The sequence below is a fragment of the Pseudopodoces humilis genome, chromosome 8, assembly GCF_049639895.1.
Source record: "Pseudopodoces humilis isolate 2021_Gansu_Grassland_sample_001 chromosome 8, ASM4963989v1, whole genome shotgun sequence".
Lineage (NCBI taxonomy): Eukaryota > Metazoa > Chordata > Aves > Passeriformes > Paridae > Pseudopodoces > Pseudopodoces humilis.
Genome location: NC_142207.1, coordinates 25,388,842 through 25,409,999, shown reverse-complemented (window position 1 = coordinate 25,409,999; position 21,158 = coordinate 25,388,842). Strand labels below are relative to the sequence as shown.

The 21,158-nt window shown below is 47.4% G+C and overlaps 1 protein-coding gene across 5 annotated transcripts in view; it reads right to left on the bottom strand.

The window, feature by feature from the left end:
- Positions 1-21,158, bottom strand: part of NRP2 (neuropilin 2) — an 89,205-nt gene that overhangs the window by 23,532 nt on the left and 44,515 nt on the right. For all 5 annotated transcript variants that reach the window (XM_014249321.2, XM_005519876.3, XM_005519877.3 and 2 more), the window contains 6 exons: positions 19,909-20,053; positions 19,261-19,610; positions 17,999-18,143; positions 14,182-14,298; positions 11,488-11,640; positions 1,723-1,985 (listed from right to left, as the gene is read on the bottom strand). In XM_014249321.2, coding sequence (XP_014104796.1) covers positions 1,723-1,985; positions 11,488-11,640; positions 14,182-14,298; positions 17,999-18,143; positions 19,261-19,610; positions 19,909-20,053 — 1,173 coding nt within the window. The remainder of the gene's footprint in view (positions 1-1,722; positions 1,986-11,487; positions 11,641-14,181; positions 14,299-17,998; positions 18,144-19,260; positions 19,611-19,908; positions 20,054-21,158) is intronic.

The following is a 21,158-nucleotide window of genomic DNA, read 5'->3' as shown; positions in this document are numbered from 1 at the left end:
AGCAGCAGCTTTGGTCCACGGTATTAACTGAGCTATGATCACAAAAAGGAAGGGAAGGACACAAAATGTACAGCTACATTAACTGTAAAGTGCTGATCCCATCAATATTACAAAAGTATTGAAATGTCAGAGGAGAAGGGTCAGCTTATTCCTACTTAATCACAGGCAAAATATATTTACAAAAATAAGTAGAGCTGTTAGCTCTAAGAACTGCTGAGTGGAGACGCAATATTTACATAATGACACCATTATTCAGCTAATGCTGGTATGTTCATGTTTAGCACACAAAGTAGTCAGCCACTGCCCATCATTCTTATCTGTAGGCATATTGTGTTTCCTGGTATTTTATTAAAAAGCCAAATCCATACAAGCAAACTAGTCAGGCAGCTCCAGTGCAAATCTTTTGCTTTATATCCTCCTGCTTACTCTGAAGGCATTGGAATAGGTTGCCAAGGGAAGTGGTGGAATCACCATCCCTGGAAGTGTTCAAAAGGCATGTGGATGTGGCACTTGTGGATACAATTTAGTGCTGCACATGGTGGAGCTGGGTTAATGATTGGACTTGATCTTGGTGACCTTTTTCAACCCCAGTGATACTAAGATTCTAAGGGTCCAAATAATTTCCTAGGGCTATGTATTCACAAATCTTCTCTCCCCATATTAGGTGCCCCCTTTCACCCAGGGTAGCTGGCAGCCATGCCTGCCTGCAAGGACTGAGCATCTGACTGCACAGGCAGTGGAATGTTTGGGCTGTGGGTCCCAAGCTCAGGCTGTCAACCCACGTGGGAGGCAGCAGTTTGGAGGGGTCAGGGTCAGGGCTGGGAGCTGGCTGGAGCAAGGCTCCCCACCAGGGTGGTCCTGAAGTGCTGCCTCACGCCTGCAAGTCCATGTTTCCTGCTGCACTGGAGGGTGCTGGATGCTGTGTTGATGCTCATTAACGAGTGACAACAGTAGCGCTGTCTCCCTGGCAAACAGCACTCTGCCCAGAAGGGACAACCATGCCAAAGACACTCCTGGAAGCAGCAGCCTCTCCATGGGGTGCTGGTACAGCTGTGCCAGAGGGGCTCAGATGGCTGTGGCAAGGCAGCACAGCTCCCTTCCTCCCTCCAGCTCATCCCTTCTCTTCTACTGATCTCCTGACAGGGGGACAGGGCCTTGATCCCGCAGCCCTGCACACAGCCCTCTGATCTAGGCTAAGGTAACAGAGAATAGGATTCATGAATGAGCCTGCATTCCCTCTTCCTTCTCCCATGTCAACACTTGCAGCTGAGGCTGGAGAATGGCTGTTTGCTGCCCATCCTTAAGAGCTGGCTGTGCTCCCTCCCAGCTTCCCACTTCTCCTGGCTATTGGGTTTGCTCCCTGGAGCTGCACATCTGCCTCTGGTCAGACTATCTGGTAACCTGCATTTGGAGGGGGAAGAAAGACACAAAACAAAGTGAAAAAAACAGAAGGAAGGAAAAAAAAAGAAAAAGGGAGAATATTTGCAAAATGAGAGATCTGAGGCAAGAGAAAGGCAACAGGCTGAACAAAGGCCCAAGTCTGTGCACAAGACAGGCCCTCCCAGAATAACAAACAGTGTAGCTTAGTTACTATGGTAACTTGAGAAACACAATGAAAACAGCCACATTCCCTAATGATGAATGGGCCTGGGCTCTGAAACACTGAAATCAAGATGCTGGAGAAGTCTACCTGGTCCAGCACACCTTCTGCAAGCATCTTACCCGGTACTCCATGTCGTAGCTTGGCAAAATGATGCGGCCTTCCCTCCACTCCTCCCCTTGGTCCTCTGTGATGACCCACAGTGCCTTGTGCTCCTGGCTGGCTTCCCGCCAGACCCGCAGCATCACCCCATTGCTGCCCCATGCCTGGTACTGGAAAACCATGCAGACAGCACTCTGGGGCAGATAGATGGTGGGGCTGATGAGCCGGGCTCGTTGGCCTTCCCTCCTTCCACTGCTTTGCAGTTGCAGGTAATTCTTGACATCTGTTCAGAGAGAAAAAACACCATTCTATTATCTTCTGCAGCCACTGGCAACAAGTGTTTCACCTCCTGCCAAGTGGTTTTGGCAGTGCTGCATGGCAGGGCAGCCCCATGCCTGCAAAAGTGGGGTCTCACACCAGCACCCTTTGTGTGCTCATCCAGCTGTGCCACTGCTGCACCCCGTGCAGCTCAGGCAGGGCATCGAGTCACACACTTCCCTCACCATCCACCACCCTCTCCCTGGTTAGGAGACCAACAGCAGAAAGTGGTTAGGAGAAAGACTGACATAATTAGAAGAAGTTAAAAAGCTCGAGCAAGTTATTGTCAGAGAAAGTAATTCCACGATAATTGCATTGGCAGGGTGTGTGTGTGTTTATTCTACTGGGAGCTTCCTCAGTGAACAAGCCTGAGGTGGGTTTTTCTAAATGCCAGTGCTGAAAACTCATCTTTCTTTGAGGATACACACAACAAAATGAAACTCTGGCTCTCAGTTTTTCTGTAATGCAGCAAAACAGCCTCTAAAGCACAGCACAGAGGAAGGACATGGACCCAATGCATGAAGCATGCATAGGTGACAATTGAGTGGTTGCAAACTTGAAGGTAGCTGAAATACATACAGCAGAGGATTCACTTGCTCTAATATTACATTTAAATTGTGCCACATTTTTTGTCAGTCCTCAGGGAGGAGAGATTTGATACACTTGATATCCCAGGAGAAGTTCCAGGCTGAGGCTGGAACTGGAGATATTTGATCTGAATACCAATAGCAGCAAAGGCCCATGGACACAAATCCCCAGGCACACCTGACTTTATCTGGGATCAGTGGTTTCCAGCCCTCTTTGATGAAAAGCCTCCTCAAGGAGTTTCTCATTTGCAACTTGGATGTCTGAAGTCCCTTAGCACAGACTGAAGTGTAGCTGAAGTGATCTTTACCTGTCCCTCCATCATGACCAATGTCAGGACAGAGTCCCTTGGGTCGCTCCAGCTGCAGAGCTGCAGTGCAAGGGGACCCAGACAGGCCAGCTACAGATATTGCTACGTTTTGCATTTTGCTCAATAGAGGGATGGGCACACTTGTTCTTGCTATACAGTGGGCAAGTGCCACTGGTGCCTCATGCCAGCATGTGCCAGCCCAGGCACAAGAGGATTATCTCTGCCCCAGAACTACACTGAAGGGTTTGTTACTTCCTTCCCCCATATCTTAGCCTGCTGTGTCTGATGGGTCAAGCTCTGAGGAGCAGCTTGCCCCTGCCTGCCCTGTTCCCCCTGTGGCTTCAGGGCCCACAGCAGTGGCAAGAGCAGCATCTGTACTCAGAATGTTTGCAAAAGGCAATCAAAATACCTCCTAAACTTAAACCAGAGAGACCTGAACTTCGAATCCATGGAAAGACAGGTCCCACCCAGAAAACAGCAGCTGACCTCACTGCTGCTCAGCAGTCAGGCGATCTCAGCCCAAGGGAGACCTATCAATGGTGCTGGCCCTGCTGCAGGATTGTCAGTGCCAGAGAGCAGAAACCAACCACTGTGAGCTATGCAGCCTTCTAAAATAAATTTAGGACAAGATAACAGGAATATTTGCCATCATTCTATTCCTAGCATGTGATCAAAGTACTTCAAAAGCATATCCACTCCTATGAACTTTCACTGATTTTGCTTTGTGAAGGACAAATCTGTTCCCGACTGGCTGCATAAAGAAAGAGAAACATTTTTAGCAATATTTTGCAGCACCTATGAAATGTCCCTGGGCCACTTGGCACTTTATGCCAACAAACAGTGGCAGAAAAAAAGATGAAAGTGTGTTTGCCCACTCCTGCTTGAGTGAATCACTTGAAAAAGTACCATGCCGTTTTCTAATGGAGGAGCGTTCTTGTGATTTACCTCAGAGTGGTAGTAGTGGAGGAGGAGATGTGGGAGATAAACAAGTGGAGGAATTAAAAAAAAAGAACAAGCTGTACTCCATGCCTAAGGAGTGATAAGGCATAATAAGTCATCAAGGTCTCCTGAATTAAAATCCTCTTTTTGTAATTCACTACAAGCCTCTTCAAATAAAAAAAAACAGCAACAAGAAAAGAACAGCAACAACAAACAAGGGAGCAAATCAGACTGCAGTCATACACTTATCTCACAGCTGAACTGGTCTCACAGGCAAATCTTTCATAAAAGCACTAGCCAGGCTCAGGAATGATCAAATCCAGATCCTCAAAGTTCAGGACCAACTTTTGGCACCAGTATCTAAGCAGCCTGAGTGAGTGCAGGGTTTTGAGCCATCCTTGGATCTACCTATAGCCCACAGCTGACCAAAGGGGACTATTCTAATTGTGCAGCTGGCCACCTCCCATTATCCACACCCTGGCATCCAGTGTGGCTGCCTTGCCACTTGAGCAGAACAGCCTGTGTGCCTCTGAGTCACATCCCTCCTGCCAGGACTGACACTGACCTTCTGTTTGTTCCCATTTCTATCAAACTGTGAAATCAAAGAAACTCCTAAACTGCAGCCAAAATTAACGCTCCCCTCAGCAACACTGAATCTTTCAGAGACCTGGGAACCCTCTATCTCCTGTGCTCCCTGCTTAACTCTTGCTGGGGCCCATAGAGCTCTCTAGGACCTACTGTCAGTCCCAAGGGCTGCAAGGAGGCTCAGTCTTTGAGTGGTGATTCCAGCTGCTCCCTGCAAGTAGCAGTGGGTTTGGGTAACATGCGCTCTTATACCAGTTTCTGAGGTGGAAAGTCGAGCGCAGGCAGGCATGACTTTCTATGTCATTTGAAGATGAAATGGCTGGATCACTCTAATGGCTAGTTGGACCTTTGGAAAAGCCCTACAAATTTGCTGAGACTGACTGAATAAGGGCACTGTGGAGCTAATAGTTGGAACAGCATGAGGAAGCCTGGTGGTTCCAGTAGTCACTCTGTTTGATACAGTAAATGGAAGCCTTCAGCATAGAAATCATCTGAAAGGCTGATTTCACCTGTTTAAACACTTGAAGGGAGCTTTGCAACGATGAGCTGATCAATTCCTCTAGGATCAGAAATGCATTTTAATCTCTTTCCCAGAACTTTGCTTTGCATTCTCTATTTCTAACACGATAGCTACATCCCCCACAGAACTGGCACTGGTAGTTCAAAGCACAGAAAAGGCAGGACAAACCCACTCAGGCATTTGACCGCTGTTTTGCAACTGATGCTATGGCGTAAATCTCATGGAAGATTTATGGGATCATCTGGATGTAAGGGAGCCAGTAATGTGAACATGGAACCTCCTCAGCCAGACGTTGGCAGAGCCCCTTGTGTGTGCATGGCAGTGAGTCCTGGATAAATCACCAGCTGGGCTCTGCAAACCAACCATCTGGGCAAAGCAGTTTTCTCTTGGCACACCTGTCCCCTCCTGCCAGGAAGCCATCTGAGAGGACATTAGGGGCAGCGGGGGATGAAGCCTCACAGTTTGGGTCAGACTGCAAGCACAAGCCACAGCAGCTGCCCCCTCTGCAAGGTCAGCCTGCCTGTGCTCAGGTCCTGCACATCTTACCCCGTCTCTCAAGGAAAGCACCTTCCCTCACGGATCTCAGCAGCACATCTGGAGGTGTTCCAGCAAAACATGTTGGGCAGCATGTACACAAGCAATTATTGAGATTTCAGATTGCCTCTGCATTTCCCCCTCACTGGATGTTGTTGAGTTACAGCTGCTGCTCCTACAGAGGAACCACGTGAATTGCCTTCACTATGTCCCTCCAAAGGTCGCTGCACTCTCCTTCACTGCACAGCGTGCTTTAGCTGGCAGCACTGCAGCCCAGAGGCAGCCACCTTTTGTCCATCAAATCCCACAGGCGACCACAGTGCTGTAGGCACTGTCTGCTGCTTGCACAGCCCCAAATGCCACCCCAACCACACTGTGCCATGGCCAAGGGGACATCCCAAGTGAGGCATAATCGTGCTGTTCTTCTGGGGCATGTGAGGTGGAAGCTGCATCAGCTCTTGCCACTCCTGGGGAGCAGATCAGCTCAGATGCCCTCATGACTGCAGGGTGGTCTGGTAGCAAGGGAATGGCAGCTGCATGAATATGCAGATTGAAATTGGATAGTTATAATACTTTTAAATTTTTTGGCAAGTTGTGCAAATTCACCTCAAAAGGCTGCCACTATAATTTCATGACAGGCCTCTCCTCAATGCCAGACTTTCATTTAGGATGGGAAGTCAATCCTCCATAAAACTAATATTTATATTAACTAGATCACTGCATCTACTGGAAAATCCCCTCAATTTTGATTATGTGTTAATTAGCCTGCCAAGTCCTTGCCATTTCAGTCTCTAAATCAGCCCGTCAAAAGGCATAAAATCCCACACTTACTCAGAACCAGGCTCCCAGCCTGCTTTCTGGAGCCTTTCTAATGGGCCCGCCATTACGTCCTCTCAATTAATTCTCATGCCCTCAACAGCACAGTGCAACTGTGAGTCCTGCTACCAACCCCAGGGAGTACAGGGAGGGCACAGTGTCCCTGACAAATCTAATGCCAATTAGAGCCCAACATTTATGCTGAGTGAACTGCCAGCCACCAAAACTTGTCCTTTGGCAGCCTGGTGGGCACCCTGCCTGCCCCTACATGAAAGGTGTGCCCAGCCCCAGCAGCCCAGAGCCCGTGCCTGCACAGCTGCAGGCAGGAGCAGGCTGGTGCTGCACTGCACAAGCTGCACGCTGCCGCCTGCTCCTACACGCATCGCTGTCCCCAGCCCCGCTCTGTGACTCACAGCTGCAAAGCCATGGGGTGGTGCTAAGGTTTGAGGGATGCTGTCTTGCTTTGCAGAGAGCATTCCAGCCTGCCTTTTTAAGCAGTAATGTTACTGGTGTTTGGGTCCAAAAAGTGACTGGGGCAAGCAGTGAGCCTCAGAGAAATGGTTTCTTCTCCTCTGCCTCCAGCCCAGCCCAAGCAAGCAGAAGCTTTGCTGAACTGACCATGGCCACACCTCCTTCTCTCATGAAAGACAGTATGGGCACATGGACAGCCAGAGCCTGACCCTGGCCTGCAGCCAGGGAACTCACACAGACCAGCTGACACTCAGCAAACCTCTTGTGATCGGGGTGCTGGGGTGTCCCAGCTCTGCCATGCTGTGGGCAGCCAGGGCAGGAAGGACTTTATAGCATTTGCTGTCCTCCCTGTGCAAATGAGAGTCAGGAGAGACACGTACAACTTTGCTGAGAGGCAATCTGCACCACACATGAGGGGAGCGAACAGAGACAGAGATGGATATGTGGTCTCCTTCCCACAGTGTGCAGCTGCTCACTCATTGCACAGAAATGCTTGACTTTCATACCACCCCACACGTAAAACTCCTTCCTACTTCAAAGGACACGGGATTGACCCTTGAGGTCAAAATGTGTCCCCAAGGCACAAGCCCTGAGACTCTCATGAGAGTAAGTGCAGACCCACTTCAGTTCAGCCCTGCCCTGTTAACACCACGAAAACCTTTCTGCTGGTTTGGGCACAGTAGAATCAAGGCCTTCAGGCAGCAGTTCTCATGGATTGCAGGAAAAATATGAAACTTTCCCTTTTAAAGATCCCATGGGAAAAACACAGGAATGGTAAGGGGTCACCATCAGCTTAAAAACAGCTTAACATTTGTTTCTCTTAAAAAATAAGCTCTTACGAAACTTCAGAGGACTATAAACACTCCTCTGCTGAAAACACTTTGAAACAAATAAACCTTTCCCTGCAGTGCCCGCAACCCAAATGAGCAGCATTCCTGACCATCAAAGCCAGCAAGGCTGTGGCCCACAAGAGAAGCTCTCAGTGGGTTTTAGCAGCCCAGCCCAAAAGCTGTGTGGTCAGGAGAGCTGCAAGGTTAAAAGTGCTTCCTGTTCTGTGCGCACGTACAGCTGCCAACAACACAGGGCTCACGATGCTGCCAGGGCTCTGACCCTGATGCTGAGTTCACCCAAAGGAGAAGCAATAGATGGCAATGCTGCAGATCCCACAGAGCTCTTCTAGAACCACAGGGTATTTACTTAAGTGCTGCAAGAAATGGGAAGGGGGAAAAAATGGGAAAAACATGGAGATTCCAGCTCTTCCAGTAGTGGCTTATTCGTGTAGCATCACTGAGAGCATTACAGTCACACCGACCAGTTAAGGATACAACCCAGGATCTTTAGACCCTTCAGGATCAAGATGCCAGTGAAATTCAAAGATGGTGAAAAGTTGAGGTGCCCAAGTTATCAGCCCAGATTTATTTTCAGGTCTTAAGACCTTTATCTTGACACCAATGGCATGCTGCCACTGTGTGCAGCAGGAGGGGGGAGGAAATCTCATTGAAACCTGAACTTGTTGCTCCTTGAAGCTTGCTAGGTACAGCTAAGGGGAATCTTTCCATGGATGGGAAGCATCTGAAAGTCCATAGAGGGAAAAATCCTGACAATCTCTTATGGAGGCATGGAAAAAGGAGCCAATGGTATTTTCTAGGCTTGGAAAGGGCAGGTAGCAGTTGGAACCATGCTGGGCTTCTGCTGAGCTGGGCACTTTGGGTCCACTTTCACCAATGAGGTCCCCAGACACGTAATGGGAGCCCGCAGGAGAGGACGTGGAGTTAATCCATGGTGCGAAGAGCCCAAGGAACACAGGACTAAAAAAAGAAATGCAGAGCTGCCTGAAAGAGTATCTTGGAAATAAAAATAGTGGAATGAGAGCAGTGGGTGTCTTGTCAGTCTTGAGAAGTTCTCCGTGCCAAAAGACAAGGAGGAATTGCATGCAGCGCATAAAATGAAATTGGGAGATATCTGAGGAATTCAGGCCTGTCTCTCAGCAGACTTTTCTAATCAAGTGCTTCACAGAGGATACTTCACCGTGGTCATTTCCTTCCCCCTCTCTCATGCAGACTGAGCCAGGGCTCCTCCTTTCATTATTATTTTTTCTTTTTTAATTTTAATTTTTGTTTTGCCATTTCCAAAAGAAGTAGAAACATCTTCCACACAGCTCTTAAAGGCACAGCACACTTTCTTGCTACTGTGAAGCAGCCATGGCCTCTAGCCTGGGCCAGCACCTTTAAATCAGAGTAAATTTGGCTCCAGCAGCCTTGAGTTCCCCTTAACTTTTGCCCTGCCTTTAACCAAGCACAGCTGCTCTCCTTCACCCAACTGCTCACCCCAGGGTGGGGAATTCACCAGCAAAGACCACCCCGAACAACGGCTTTTCATTCCTTGCTCCCTGGAGTCTGAGCGTGAATTTTCTAACTAGAAACAAAGTGCTGGAGGGAGCACGAGGGAAGGGCAGGGGAAGAATGGGGGAGTGTGAACCAAACAATGCTTTGATTCTGTCCCCACCAAGGAGCTGGCATTGCCTCTTTTTCATGTTTCTCCAGTAGCCTTTAAAAGCTCTTCGGGGAGGAAAAAACCAAATAGTTGCTTCTTTTTGTGTCATGTCTTCTTAATTTCTAAGAGCAGGACCAAAGTGAGGCATAGCAGTGATGCCTTTGTATTCCAAATCTTCTGCAGCCCTGTGCTGTGGGGGCAAGGCAGCGGATGCCCAGGGATGCCAGGATGGCACACCCTTGCCTGAGGCAGCCAGGAGGCAGATCCATGGCAGTGCCAATGCTGATCCCTCAGCCTGCGCTGGTGTTTGCTGCTGGCTTTCCTCTCAGCTGGGTAAGTCACTCCAGCCCCCTGGAGCCACCACCTCCTCCTCCTCCCTTGCCCACACAGCCCATGAGCTGCAGGGCAGTGCTGGAGTTCCTGCCTGCAGCCCCTCAGTGCTTCAGTGCCTGACTCTGCACAGCACCCTAAGGGAGAGCTCTCCACACTGGCACAAAAACAGACCACTGAACTCAGAAGGATGACATTCCCCAGCCCCAACAGTGAAACTGTGCAATTCATAACTGAGAAAAAGGAGAAAGAGCAGGAAAAGGGTAAAAACCAGGACTGTGTGCTGCTGTCTGAGGCAGCACCAGCCTCTCCTGGGCTACAACAGGATCTTCTAAGAAACTATGGCCAACTAATTGTAGGGAGACTCAGGGGAGAGGAAATGAAATGAAAAATTGAGTCTGAGTTATAAAAATAAGTAATTTTTATCCTACTTGCAGGAGACTTATATTAATTAAACATTATTACAGTGAATGAGATGGGGAGGGTTATTAAGTCTGGGGCTGGCTGTAAGTGTTCTCTCCTGTTGCCTGAGGCTCCACTGAGCTCCAGATATTAATCTTCTAAAGCACTCAAATGCTGAAGAGATAAACACTTGAAATATGAAAATATTTTTCTCCATAGCAGACACTGTATCCCTATGTCACGCCAAAGAATTTTTCAGATGTCCATATGGGTTGCACTTACAGAATTACCGTGTCTCTTAGAAAAAAAGCTAAGCACCTCAGGAACTGAAGAGAGAAATGATGTGTGCATTTGTGTGGGGGTGATTTGTGTGTGGAGATGTAGCAGATTCTCCTCTTCCCATATGTTTCTGGAATACATATTTTCCTCTTTAGCACTGCCTACCAGGTGTTGGCTGCATGGATTCCCAACTGGCTGGCGGCACTGCCAATCTGGCCAGCGACTCTGCCAGGTGGCTAACAGGTTCGCCTGAATGTTTGCATTCCGAGACTCAACCCTAGCCAGGGGAGGGCGAGGAGGGGCCCACATCGTGCACGGCTCCCTGGGTGCAGGACACGCAGACACTGGAATCACCGGGCATCAGGGCAGAGCCCAGGACAGGCAGGATCAGCCAGCTCGCCTGCAGGAGCCTTGACTTTCCCAAGCAATGATTGAGAGTGAAGTGGTGCTACGGTGACACAGCCTACTGTTATAAGGAAATTGGCAAATGTTCTTCATGCCAGCCATGCCACAAAGTCAATGAGGGATAAGGAAAGCATGCTAGTCCTGGCGTGAGTTCCAAGATGTGAAGCTGAAGAACTTGATCTATCAACTGCATTGCCAGAGGCAGGCTCCCTTACAACCCATGCCAGCACATCTCAGTGAGGTCCTCCATAAATTAGGCTCTGTCACAGTCATGCAAATTTTCTGCTTCCAGAGCATGAGGAGAAAAAGAGCAAAAGTCAAACAGCAAGAAGCTGGCATTTCCAGCATTCTTAGGGCTTAGCGCATCTTTCACTTAGAGGAGACTGAAATCCAGGCTCTGCAAGCCCAGAGTGCAGAGTAGCTGAAGACTGTAGGCAATCTGAGTAACATATGCGAGAGGAAGACATGAATTCTGGAGAAAAAGCACTGGATCCTACAGGGGACATTTGGATCAGGATGTGGAACAAAGCTTGGGCTAACCTTCACAGTCCCATGGGATTCAAAGCCCTGATTCAAGGCTATCTCAAGAGGACAGTTAGTATAATTCAGTGCCAGCAGTCACAGTCCTATAAATAAGTCATGAACCATACAGTAAAGCATCTGAAAGTTTCCATAAAAGAAGTACAGCTCTGCACAACCCTTGCAACTCATGATAGCTGTGCAATAGTCATTCACACTGTTCACATGGACAAAGCCCCATCAGCTTTCTCTTTCCTGCTGTGGTATTAATCATCTTACCAGGCACAGTGTCAGGGCTTGGTTCAGAGTTGCCAATCCAGGTGCCTGTAGGCTGAAAAGACCACGTATAACCGGTTGCCAAGTCGTGTGACCAACCACAAAGGTCTTCAGGAAGATCAAAGTTGCAGTTGAAGTTCGCAGGGAGTTGGAAATCTTAGAAAAAGAAATAGAAGCAAAATAAAGTTGGGTTAAAAAAATGACCTCCCAATGAAAGGCTGCTATTAAAAAACAACCCAAAACTAAAATAGTTGGCAAGCTATCAAAACTGAAGAAAGCATGAAATCTCACTCACACTGCTTTTAACCTATCTCACATTTCCTCAGCTCCAAGGATCAGCCTTAAGTTCTGCATCATCAAAATGTTCACACCACGCCCTATGCCTAAATCCACCAAACTAAGCAAATATAAAAGCAAGAACCAAATGCTTCCAGACTCTAATCAGCACCTTCTCTTCCTCCCCTGGAGTGGTCAATATTAAATGCCTTTTTAAATGTCAAGGAAGAGTCCTTCTGAGTGCCCCATGCTCAGCAGTTCCTGCCTGGCTCCAAAAGGAGAATCTCAAGTGCTCCAGCAACCCAGCTCCTGAGTGACAGACCTAGCCACTTGCACCAGACGGGAGCTGTCTGTCATCCTGGAGAGCTGTCATTCACTGCTTCCTACCTTCCTGTGGAAATGTTACCAGGGAAAATGTGGGGCCACCATGAGCTCAAGCTTTTGGATTCTGAGTGAGAGAAGCCAGCCTCTATTTCTAGCTCTGCTACGGACTCACCACATGGTCGTTGGGCGAGTCCTTTAACTTTCCATCTTGAAACAGGAGCAGAGTTAATTCCCCTGTGACAACAGCTTTGAAAGCTCTGGAGAGCTTTCCTGCAGAGACGGGGCTGTGGGCAGGCAGGCACATGCCAGGGGCTGCATGTGGCAGTGAGGCAGCTGCTGGCTCCTTCGGCTGAGGGAATCAGTCATGTGTCATGGAGGCTGCAGAAATGGGCTGAATCCATACCAAGCACTCAGCGGACATGTAAGTCTGAGCCTAATTATAGGCCAGGATTTTCCTCAGCAAAGAGGAAGTTTTAAATCACAGTGCCCACAAAATGAGCGATAGCCAGAAGGAGCTGAGTGACTCAAGTGATAGGCATCAGGAGAACTTCACTGCAAGGGGCAGAGGGCTTTTTTTTACATGCTCCCACTCCAAAATAAAACAATGCAGATCATGGATCCTTTTATTCCAATCTAATCTTGTACCCTGGAGAGCAGCATTGTTTCTGTTTGGCTGTCATAAATCTGATTGTCCAGAGAAACACACTCATTGTTTTATGGAGTATGAGAATGAAAATTATTGCTAAAGCTGAGGGAAGCTGACAGGGAGGCTGGTTCCACGCTCCACAGTGTACTCTGCTTGCTCTCTTGCCCTGGATTGCACCCAGGAATTGTGTTCTTGCAGAGACTGTTACTGGCCTAAATTTACTCTCAGCACTTTCCCAAGTGCCTCAATGGTTGCAGGGTTGTACAGGCTTATCACTAAGGCAAAGCAATGAGAATCAGGCCCTTTGAGCTACTTCTGCAACTTCCATTTCTAGAACTAAAGTACAGCAGAATCCCCATGGGAAGTGTGAAAAGGCCAATTAATTTTATAAATTTATTTATTTTAGAACTCATTATTTATTTTTTTTATCTGGGACTGAAAGCTGAAGTGACAGAAGTCCTAGGAGCTGTCTCAGAGGATAGTTTTTCCTTATGAGATTCTTGTTGAAGTCCTTGTGTAAATGCTCCAGTGCTGAGGCCCAGGCTCAGCTGTCACACCCAGAGGAATGCATTTCCTGAACACTGCACTGTACAGCTAACCTTGCACAACTCTGTCAAGCCCTCTTCTCTTCATCTGGACATTTCACAACCTTCAGATGCTCACATCCCCCTTGCAAGAAGCAGAAGAATATGATGTCTGCTTTTACAGATAGGGATTTGAGGCAGACAAGATTAGCCCTCCCCTAGCACTGGCTCTTAACGAGCACAGCATAGAGTCTAAACTAACATTCAGCTTCTTCCATTGTCAGAAGAAGTAGTCAAGTGCTACAGATACCAAACCATTTGTTGTACATCTGACAGCCATCAAAGACTGGGTAGATGAAATCCTGGGTGGAGTTAGTGTTCCTCTCTCTCTACTGCCCACATAAGGAGCCCAGACTGTCCTAAATTTTAAGCTGCTGATATTAGGGAAAATGATCCTTAAGCAGATAAGTGTTCAGGACATCAGTTTTCAATACATGTTGTGATTTGCTTTGTGTCTTCTGCGAAAGGAGCCCTAAATACCAGGCAGTCTGAATCACCTTCTGAGTTTATGACATCCAGCCAAGAGGTGATCTGGAATGGAGATGGTTCTAAACAGGGCACTAAATGAGTTTCTTCAGGTCATGTAAGGAAGCTGGGAGACCAGATCTTCATGTCTTGTACCCTAGGGACTGAATTAGTTGCTATCTCTTTCTCTTCCATCCTTCCTTGATAGAACTTATCAGATTTTGGCAGATTTGTTTATGGGTTGGTTTTGGTTTTTTTTAATCCTGGCCTATCACTAATAATATTACTCAAAGCTTTCCAGGAATCAGCCCCATGTATTGGAGCTAATGGGAAGATAAGAGTATTTTCCTAGCTCTTAACCCATCAGTTATTGAGATAAAGATGTGCTGCTCTGATACATACCCTCCTCTTCTCCGCAGCTATCACCACAGTCGGTTGCTTCTGCATCAGTTGGGTAGGGAGTGGTGGTCTCTTCACTCTTCAAAGTGGGCACCAGCGTCTCTGCAGTGGGCCTGACATCTGAAAAAAAGGAGTAGAGAAGCTGTTTGCAATAGACAGTACAAGAAGCCCAGGTAGTAGAAACAAGGCAAAAAAATCTTTTTTTTCATGTTCCTGTAATGGCAGGAAGAGAAAGAACAAGTATACCATGAGATTTCCACGTGCTACAAATGTCAGCATGGCTTGAACTTCAAGTGAACTGTCTTTCCAGATGGGAGTTCCATGGATTTGGAGTTTCCACTGAACAAGCCTCTTCTCTAGACATACATACTACTTTTTCTCTTAATTTTTTAATCTACAATCTACACGGGTGTTGGCAATCCACTTAGCTGTCATTACTGGATAAGTGAGATCACAGGCAGAACATCTTTTTCTTCCATAAAGGCATATGACACGTTGAAAAAACACACACAACATTCCCATCAATTGTGCCAATTTATAAAACAAGTCACTCAAACCCGCAAATGATGTAACCGCAAACGGACCCAGAGGATCCCCTAGTGAGCTCTGGCTCACTGCAAAAAGCATCTGGTTTCACACTCCAGGCTCCTGACTATGCTTTCAAAGGGTCTCTGTCCAATTTCCCTTTCTCTAACATGACCCATGTGTAGCAACCTCCAAGCAGGTGTCAGGGGAAATTTAAGCAAGAAAGGGAAGGATATTAAGATCAACAGTAAATGACATTAGGTTCCAGCAAACTTTCCTTTTATGGGTGCATTAAGTGGAGTACAGCAGACTTGATTCTTTCCACTCTTAGAAAGAGGCAGCTTTGCTCAGTTATGTGTGATTGTGTTTCTTTGTCGGCACCCTTCAGGATATCATTTAATAAAGCCAGAAGCAGGAGGAAATGGCTAAATACATTGAATATTTTCCATAAGCCTCTTTATGCCCTTTTATTTTCCTGTTATTAAACATGTTGTACATAAACTCCCTGGGTTTTTGTACTTTTTTTTTTTCTGCTGTCTTTTGTTCAGGATAAAATACCAAATAACCTCAAAGTCTTTTAATTTGTAAGTTCAAATTTGTTACAACCCCATAAAACTCCAAATGCAACCAAGAAGCAAATTGCAAGCAGCCAGGCTCAGAAAAATGTCATAAAAAAAGAAAATAAAAGAAAAAGCAGCAGGTGAAAGCAACATATCAAAAGCTGGAACTTATTTAGAGCTGGTACATTTTTTTAGGTTGTTGTTCCTGTGTATCAGGATTTATAGCTGAAATGTGACAATGTGGAAGGACCTTGAAAGCCAAGTCCCATATGGGACACAGATGCTGAGCGGATGTAAATCAACAGTGTTGCATTACCCTGGACAAGCCGCAGAAATAGATCTTGAAAAATCAGTTACCATGGCAGAGCCGCAACATGATGGTTACAAGAGATAATGAAAATAACAGGCAGGACAGCGTCATGTGTGAAATGGAAAGTGAAAAAGAGAGGTCTTGCTTGCTCGCTTTCTCGCTCCTCCCCGGCCCTGCAAGTGTCTGTTCGACTGGTGGTAACTGCTAATCAAAATGCAAAGTCACTGAGCAATTGAAACCAGATGTTTGGAACTTCAAAGGAGAGAAACCCAGCTGCAAGTGAACATTCATCATTCTCCACTCTTCAGAGGAAAAATTTTGGCAGGTCTTTGAAAGAAGCCAATTGCTGACTGCCTGCTTCCCAGTTTTTGAGTTTGTAGCCAGCTAGTTTGTGAGCCCAGTTGCGGCTGTTACCTGTTTAACTCCGTAATTAAGATGCCTGCTGCTGATAAGAAATAGAAACACCTGGGCAGGGTGCACATGGGCTTAGACCCTTACTTGAAAATATTTTTAATCATCTTGTTTTAATTCATTTCTTAATCTTGTTCCCTAACAAGTGCAATCGCCCGGGTTTTCTCAGCCACTTTTGTAACATGCCTGGGTCCTCCCAGCAAAGGAGGGCCCTGTCTGGGGATTGTCAGGGCCTGCTGCATGTAGCCTGCCTGGATTATGCATGCAGATAATGCCATGGGCTATCTCTGCTCCCCAGGTTGCATCAGGGATATAAATGCTTTTTATAACATGGTGAATCCACAAGATTACAAGCCCTACTCTGATTACAAAGCTGAATGCCTGTAGATTAATAAAGCTATGGATATTTATGACCTGGCAGTTGAGTTTTAAACATTACAATGTGCAAAATTATTACCCAGACTGGAAAATGACCATAAAGCACCTTGCCTGGAAAAAACATGTGCTGTTGCTATTGATAATGAAAATGAGTGTGGACACACATGTAAAAGAAAATTTAGGCCAAAAGTAGCACAAGAAGTTAGAGACGACAAAACACTCTTATTCTCTAAGCCAGAGGAGTGCAGCGGAAGGGCTGGCATGCACATGGCTGGAGGTCCTGTGTGACTGCCTCCCTCTGTGGCAGTGATGCAGTCTGTGATGCACCATCCAGCAGTGGTCTGCAGAGACCTGGCAGCTGGACACTCCTGGGAGCTGTAGGAAGCAGCAGTGTGGGAACTGCCTGACCACTTCTGCACACAACCCTCAGCTCCTGCTTCTTGCACCTGCTCCTCCCACAACACCCTAAGATGTCGTAAGATTTAAATGAAGATCTGATCTGATTTAAAGTTTAGATAATTTACAATGGATTTCCAGTCCAGGGGGATATTTACTGTTGACTTCAAAAGTAAAAAACTATTGTTATTAATAGTGTGTACATGTGTTGTGTAATTTGCTGTTAAGTGTTTGCAATGCATCTTGCAGCATGTCACAGGAGGAAATGCTAGTAAAGACTGCACAAGAGGGTAAAAAAATCTCTGTATCTTTCAAGCTTCCTAGAATGGGAATCCTTACAAGAAAATGCCTTCTACAGATGTGTTTATAAAATGGAAATCATACCTCTTTATCACTGACATCTGGACTCCAGATTTATACATGAGCGTATTATTAAAAAATAAAAGATTAAAAAAGAGGACAACTAGCTGCTGGCACTGCAAAGTTGGCATCAGACCAAATGACCCTTTGGGTGCATTTTTTGCTTTTGGGGATGAAACTATGGAGAAATCAATCACCACTGAACCTCAGAGGGTCAGAGGCACAACCTCTACTGATCTCAGCGAGTGTGTGAAGTCAGTGTTCATCTCTGTATTAAAAGCAATGGGGGCTGAAAGGCATACCATGTGTGAAAAACAGGTGGGCGAGAGTGAACAGATTTCCTGGGTCTTAGGGATGTTTGTAGAGATGTCATAGAGTTAACTCCCCAACCTTGTCTGCAAAAAGGCTTCTGCTTTGGGTTCAGTGAGAGAGGGACTGTTGTTTCTACAGCAAAGCCTTGTTGTGGCAGCTCAGGATATGAAGTATTGGCCGCTGCACCTCTGCTTCTCCTCCTACTTTTTGTCTTATTATTTGGACTAGAGTGCCCAAATGTCCTCTAACATGACTGTGAAAGACTGCACAACGTCCAGATCTGCAAGGAGTGTGAAGGGAGTTGAGGACAAATTCTGCATGGGATTCTGTGTGAAAGCTTGGAGTCCAAACATTGCTGCTACATCCTGCATCAAGGCCAGTTCTTTCCAAGGTGGAAAATAAGAAAAGGTGAGGCCAAGCCAGCCTCCAGGTGCTGCCTTCATGGCTGCAGTCTCCCTGCCACAGCATGGCCAAGGTAGGACAGCAGGAAATAACCTTAAGTTTGCACCTTGCTGGTTTAGTGCTTGGCCCCAGAGCAGCCAGTGGGCAGAGGTGTAGGGGTTCCTACCTGTCCAGTCACAGCCCAGCACCTCCAGGCGCATTCCTATTCCCGCTGGGGACCACCTCTCTGGGTGCACTCGGATGTACTGGGCAGGAACGGGGTCAAACCTCCGGACTTCAGGGATGTCGTAGTGGATGTTGCCTTCAAAAAGCTACAGAGAGAAAGAAAGAGAGAGGAAAGGTAAGAGATGTGTGCGTTTCACATTCTCTTAACCAGATTTGATATTATGGCTCTGGCAGAACGTAGTCACAGTTTGAAGTAGTTTAGCTGCCTGACTCCAGGCCGTTGAGCCCAGCTGAGCAGAATTTGGGCTGCTCCTTCTCAGTTTCAAGAGGACCGGCCAGGCTATTTCTAAGAAACTTGCACAATCTTTCCTGGCCTCTGCTCAGAATCCAAGAGTTAGATTCTGATCCAAGCCATGCAGGGGAAGCCTGGGGAATATCCACTAGCTTCACATACAAATGAGATCAGATTTGTCCTTTGGTGAATAGAGAGGCTACTGCATGTTCTAGGATGGTGTAAACGCTTGGTTTTCCTCACAGTCCAAGAACTGCTGTTTTTCAGCTTACATGTGCAAGCTAAAGTCTGTGGGGAATAAACAGAGGGCTATAGATAGCATCAGCCCTCATTTGAAGGATCAGGAAAAATTAAAACTTACCCAAATTTTAAGCAGAAGAGTATGCATAAAAACAGAACAGGCAGTAGCGGAGAACTTATTTATTCCACAAGCTCCCTGCCACTTCCATACCACTAAGCAGAAAGATTATGGGGAACTCCAATGATAAGGAAAAAATTTGGGGAATTTCAGGACTAGAATTTCAGATATAGAAAATTTCCTAAAGAGGAGTTGTGATTCAACTTCCTCTTTCAGAGGTACACACCACAACAGCCACATCTTTCCCCTTAAAATACGTAATTAATTTGTGTAAAACGTAATTGTTTTACACAAAACATAATAAAATACACAATCTTTTGGACTCTGACCTGCAGGAGCTGGGAGAAGCAGCAGGTGATGTCCACATCTCCATGCCCGGTCCACAATAGAAAATGAAAAGAAATTGCCATCCTAGGGGAAAGCTGGAACTTATGGCCACTAGTACAGATTTGGAGCAGCACCAAGCAACACACAGCCTTGGATTTCATGGTGACAACCCCAAGCTCCCAAGGTCTCTGTGGAAGTGGACAGGCAGTTTCCCAAGACCCCATCAGGCAGACTGAAGCTAGTCAGAAACATGTCCAGTTTTGCAGCTGCTCCGGGCAGTGCCTACCTTGGCTTGCATTGTTTTGGGGTCCTGGATGAAGTCCCAGTCCTTTCCATTCATGCTGTAGGCCACCTTAAACTTCTTCACAAAGGAACGGGACTCAGTGGTGGTCACGCTGTCCCCTCCACGGGCCCCCTGAATAATGACGCCTTTGATGTTCTTCGGGACACCAAGGTCCACCTGCAGCCACTCCTCCCCAGGCTGGGCTTGGGGCACACGGGGAAACCAGCCCGAGCGGCTGCTCACCAGGCGGGCCATGCTGGGGGACCAGTCATAGCCTCTGATGGAGGAGGCAGAGATCTGTGAGTCAGGAATGAGGCCAGAAAGCATTCCCAGCAAGCTGGAGCAGGGAGAATCTGCAGGGAAGGAAAGGCCATGGACAGTCAGGGTAATTGGAGGGAAGTGCTGGTTCTCCTGACAGCATTAAGCTCTGGACACTAAACCAATACCAGCCCTGGGCATTTCCCACTCCCTCCAGGACCTGGAGTCCTGTCCTTCCAAGCTCATCCCTTGTGATGGATGTGTCCATGCTAGTCACAGTGTCACCACTCCCACCGCAAGCAGCCACGACAGTGGCAAGGGACAGCACCCTGGGACAGGCTGTTGGAAGGACAGAGAGGAGCACTGAAGCCAAGGGGAGGAGGGGACCCTCACCAGTGATGCGGCAGCCATACAGCTCCAGCCTCAGGGCGATGCCGTTGTGCCAGGTCTGGGGACGGATGCGCACGAAGCGTGTGAGCACTGGGCTGTGGATCTTGTTGAGAACCACCTCTGTGGCATCCTCATTGGCCTGAAATGTCTGCAAGGGAAGGGAGGCACAAATGTACATTTGCACACACTGTTACATCCTCACCAGATAAGCTGTCAAAATAATCTCAGCAGGGAAAACCAAGGAAAAGTTTTCTGGTTGGAGCCAGCCTCAACCAGGGCAAGCACCAGGGGCCAGCAGGGAGATGTGAGCCGCTGTCAGGACAGCATGGTGGGCAGACTCACCTAGCAGGCAGGAGGGCCAGGAGCTTTCTGCCTGAATGCCTCTCACAGCACTTCAAGGCACCTCAGACTATCAGGCCTCAGCTGCCTCAAGGCAGCCCCCAGACCTAGATCTGCTCCAGCACAAATGACCAGATGCCCCCAAACAAGCTGACATCCTGATGCATCCTTGCACTGAGCTCCACCAGGAAACATCATGTGCAAGCAGTGGTGTGAGCAGGAAGGATGCACCTCTGCCTGGGGTGACAAGCTGCTGCCTCAGCCAGCCCCTTGCCTTTGCCTTCCCCGTGCATGTGCAACCTGCCACATGGAGACAGCTTTTCGGGAGCTTGTGATCCCACATGGTATGAAAAGGCTGCTGCCTTACCAGATGGCCATAATCAATAACTACCAGATGGATGTTAGATCCACCTCTTCTGCCCATTTTTTAAATAGGCCGGACAAGGACTGGATATACGTGTTTCTATTTTAGGCTGCAAAGCCACTGTGGGGAAAAAAAGGGAGGGAAAGAGGAAATACCCAAGGGGAGGGTAATTTTCAACCCTTTCTCTGCCCCAGCATAAAGCACCATAGCTCACTGACCAAGGCTGCAGACATTGCCTGCTTGCACTCCAAGCACTTCAGGACAGGGCTAGACTATCCTCCCATCTCAGTCAGGAACCACATCCACACTGAGATGCTGGCTGGGCTCTTCTGCAAGCTCTCACTATGTGTATGTATACTAAGCACAAGAGTTCCCAGTAAGTTTATCTCAGGAAAGCACAAGAGTGTAATCTCTGGCACCAATCTCCTGTGGGAGGCAAGAGTCAAACAATTGAGGACAGAAGAAATGGTGAGGCAGTATCCTGGCCCCTTGCCTTGAATAGCAGCTAGGAAGCATTTTGTAAGCCTCCTGTGGCTCTAGGCTTGCAGAT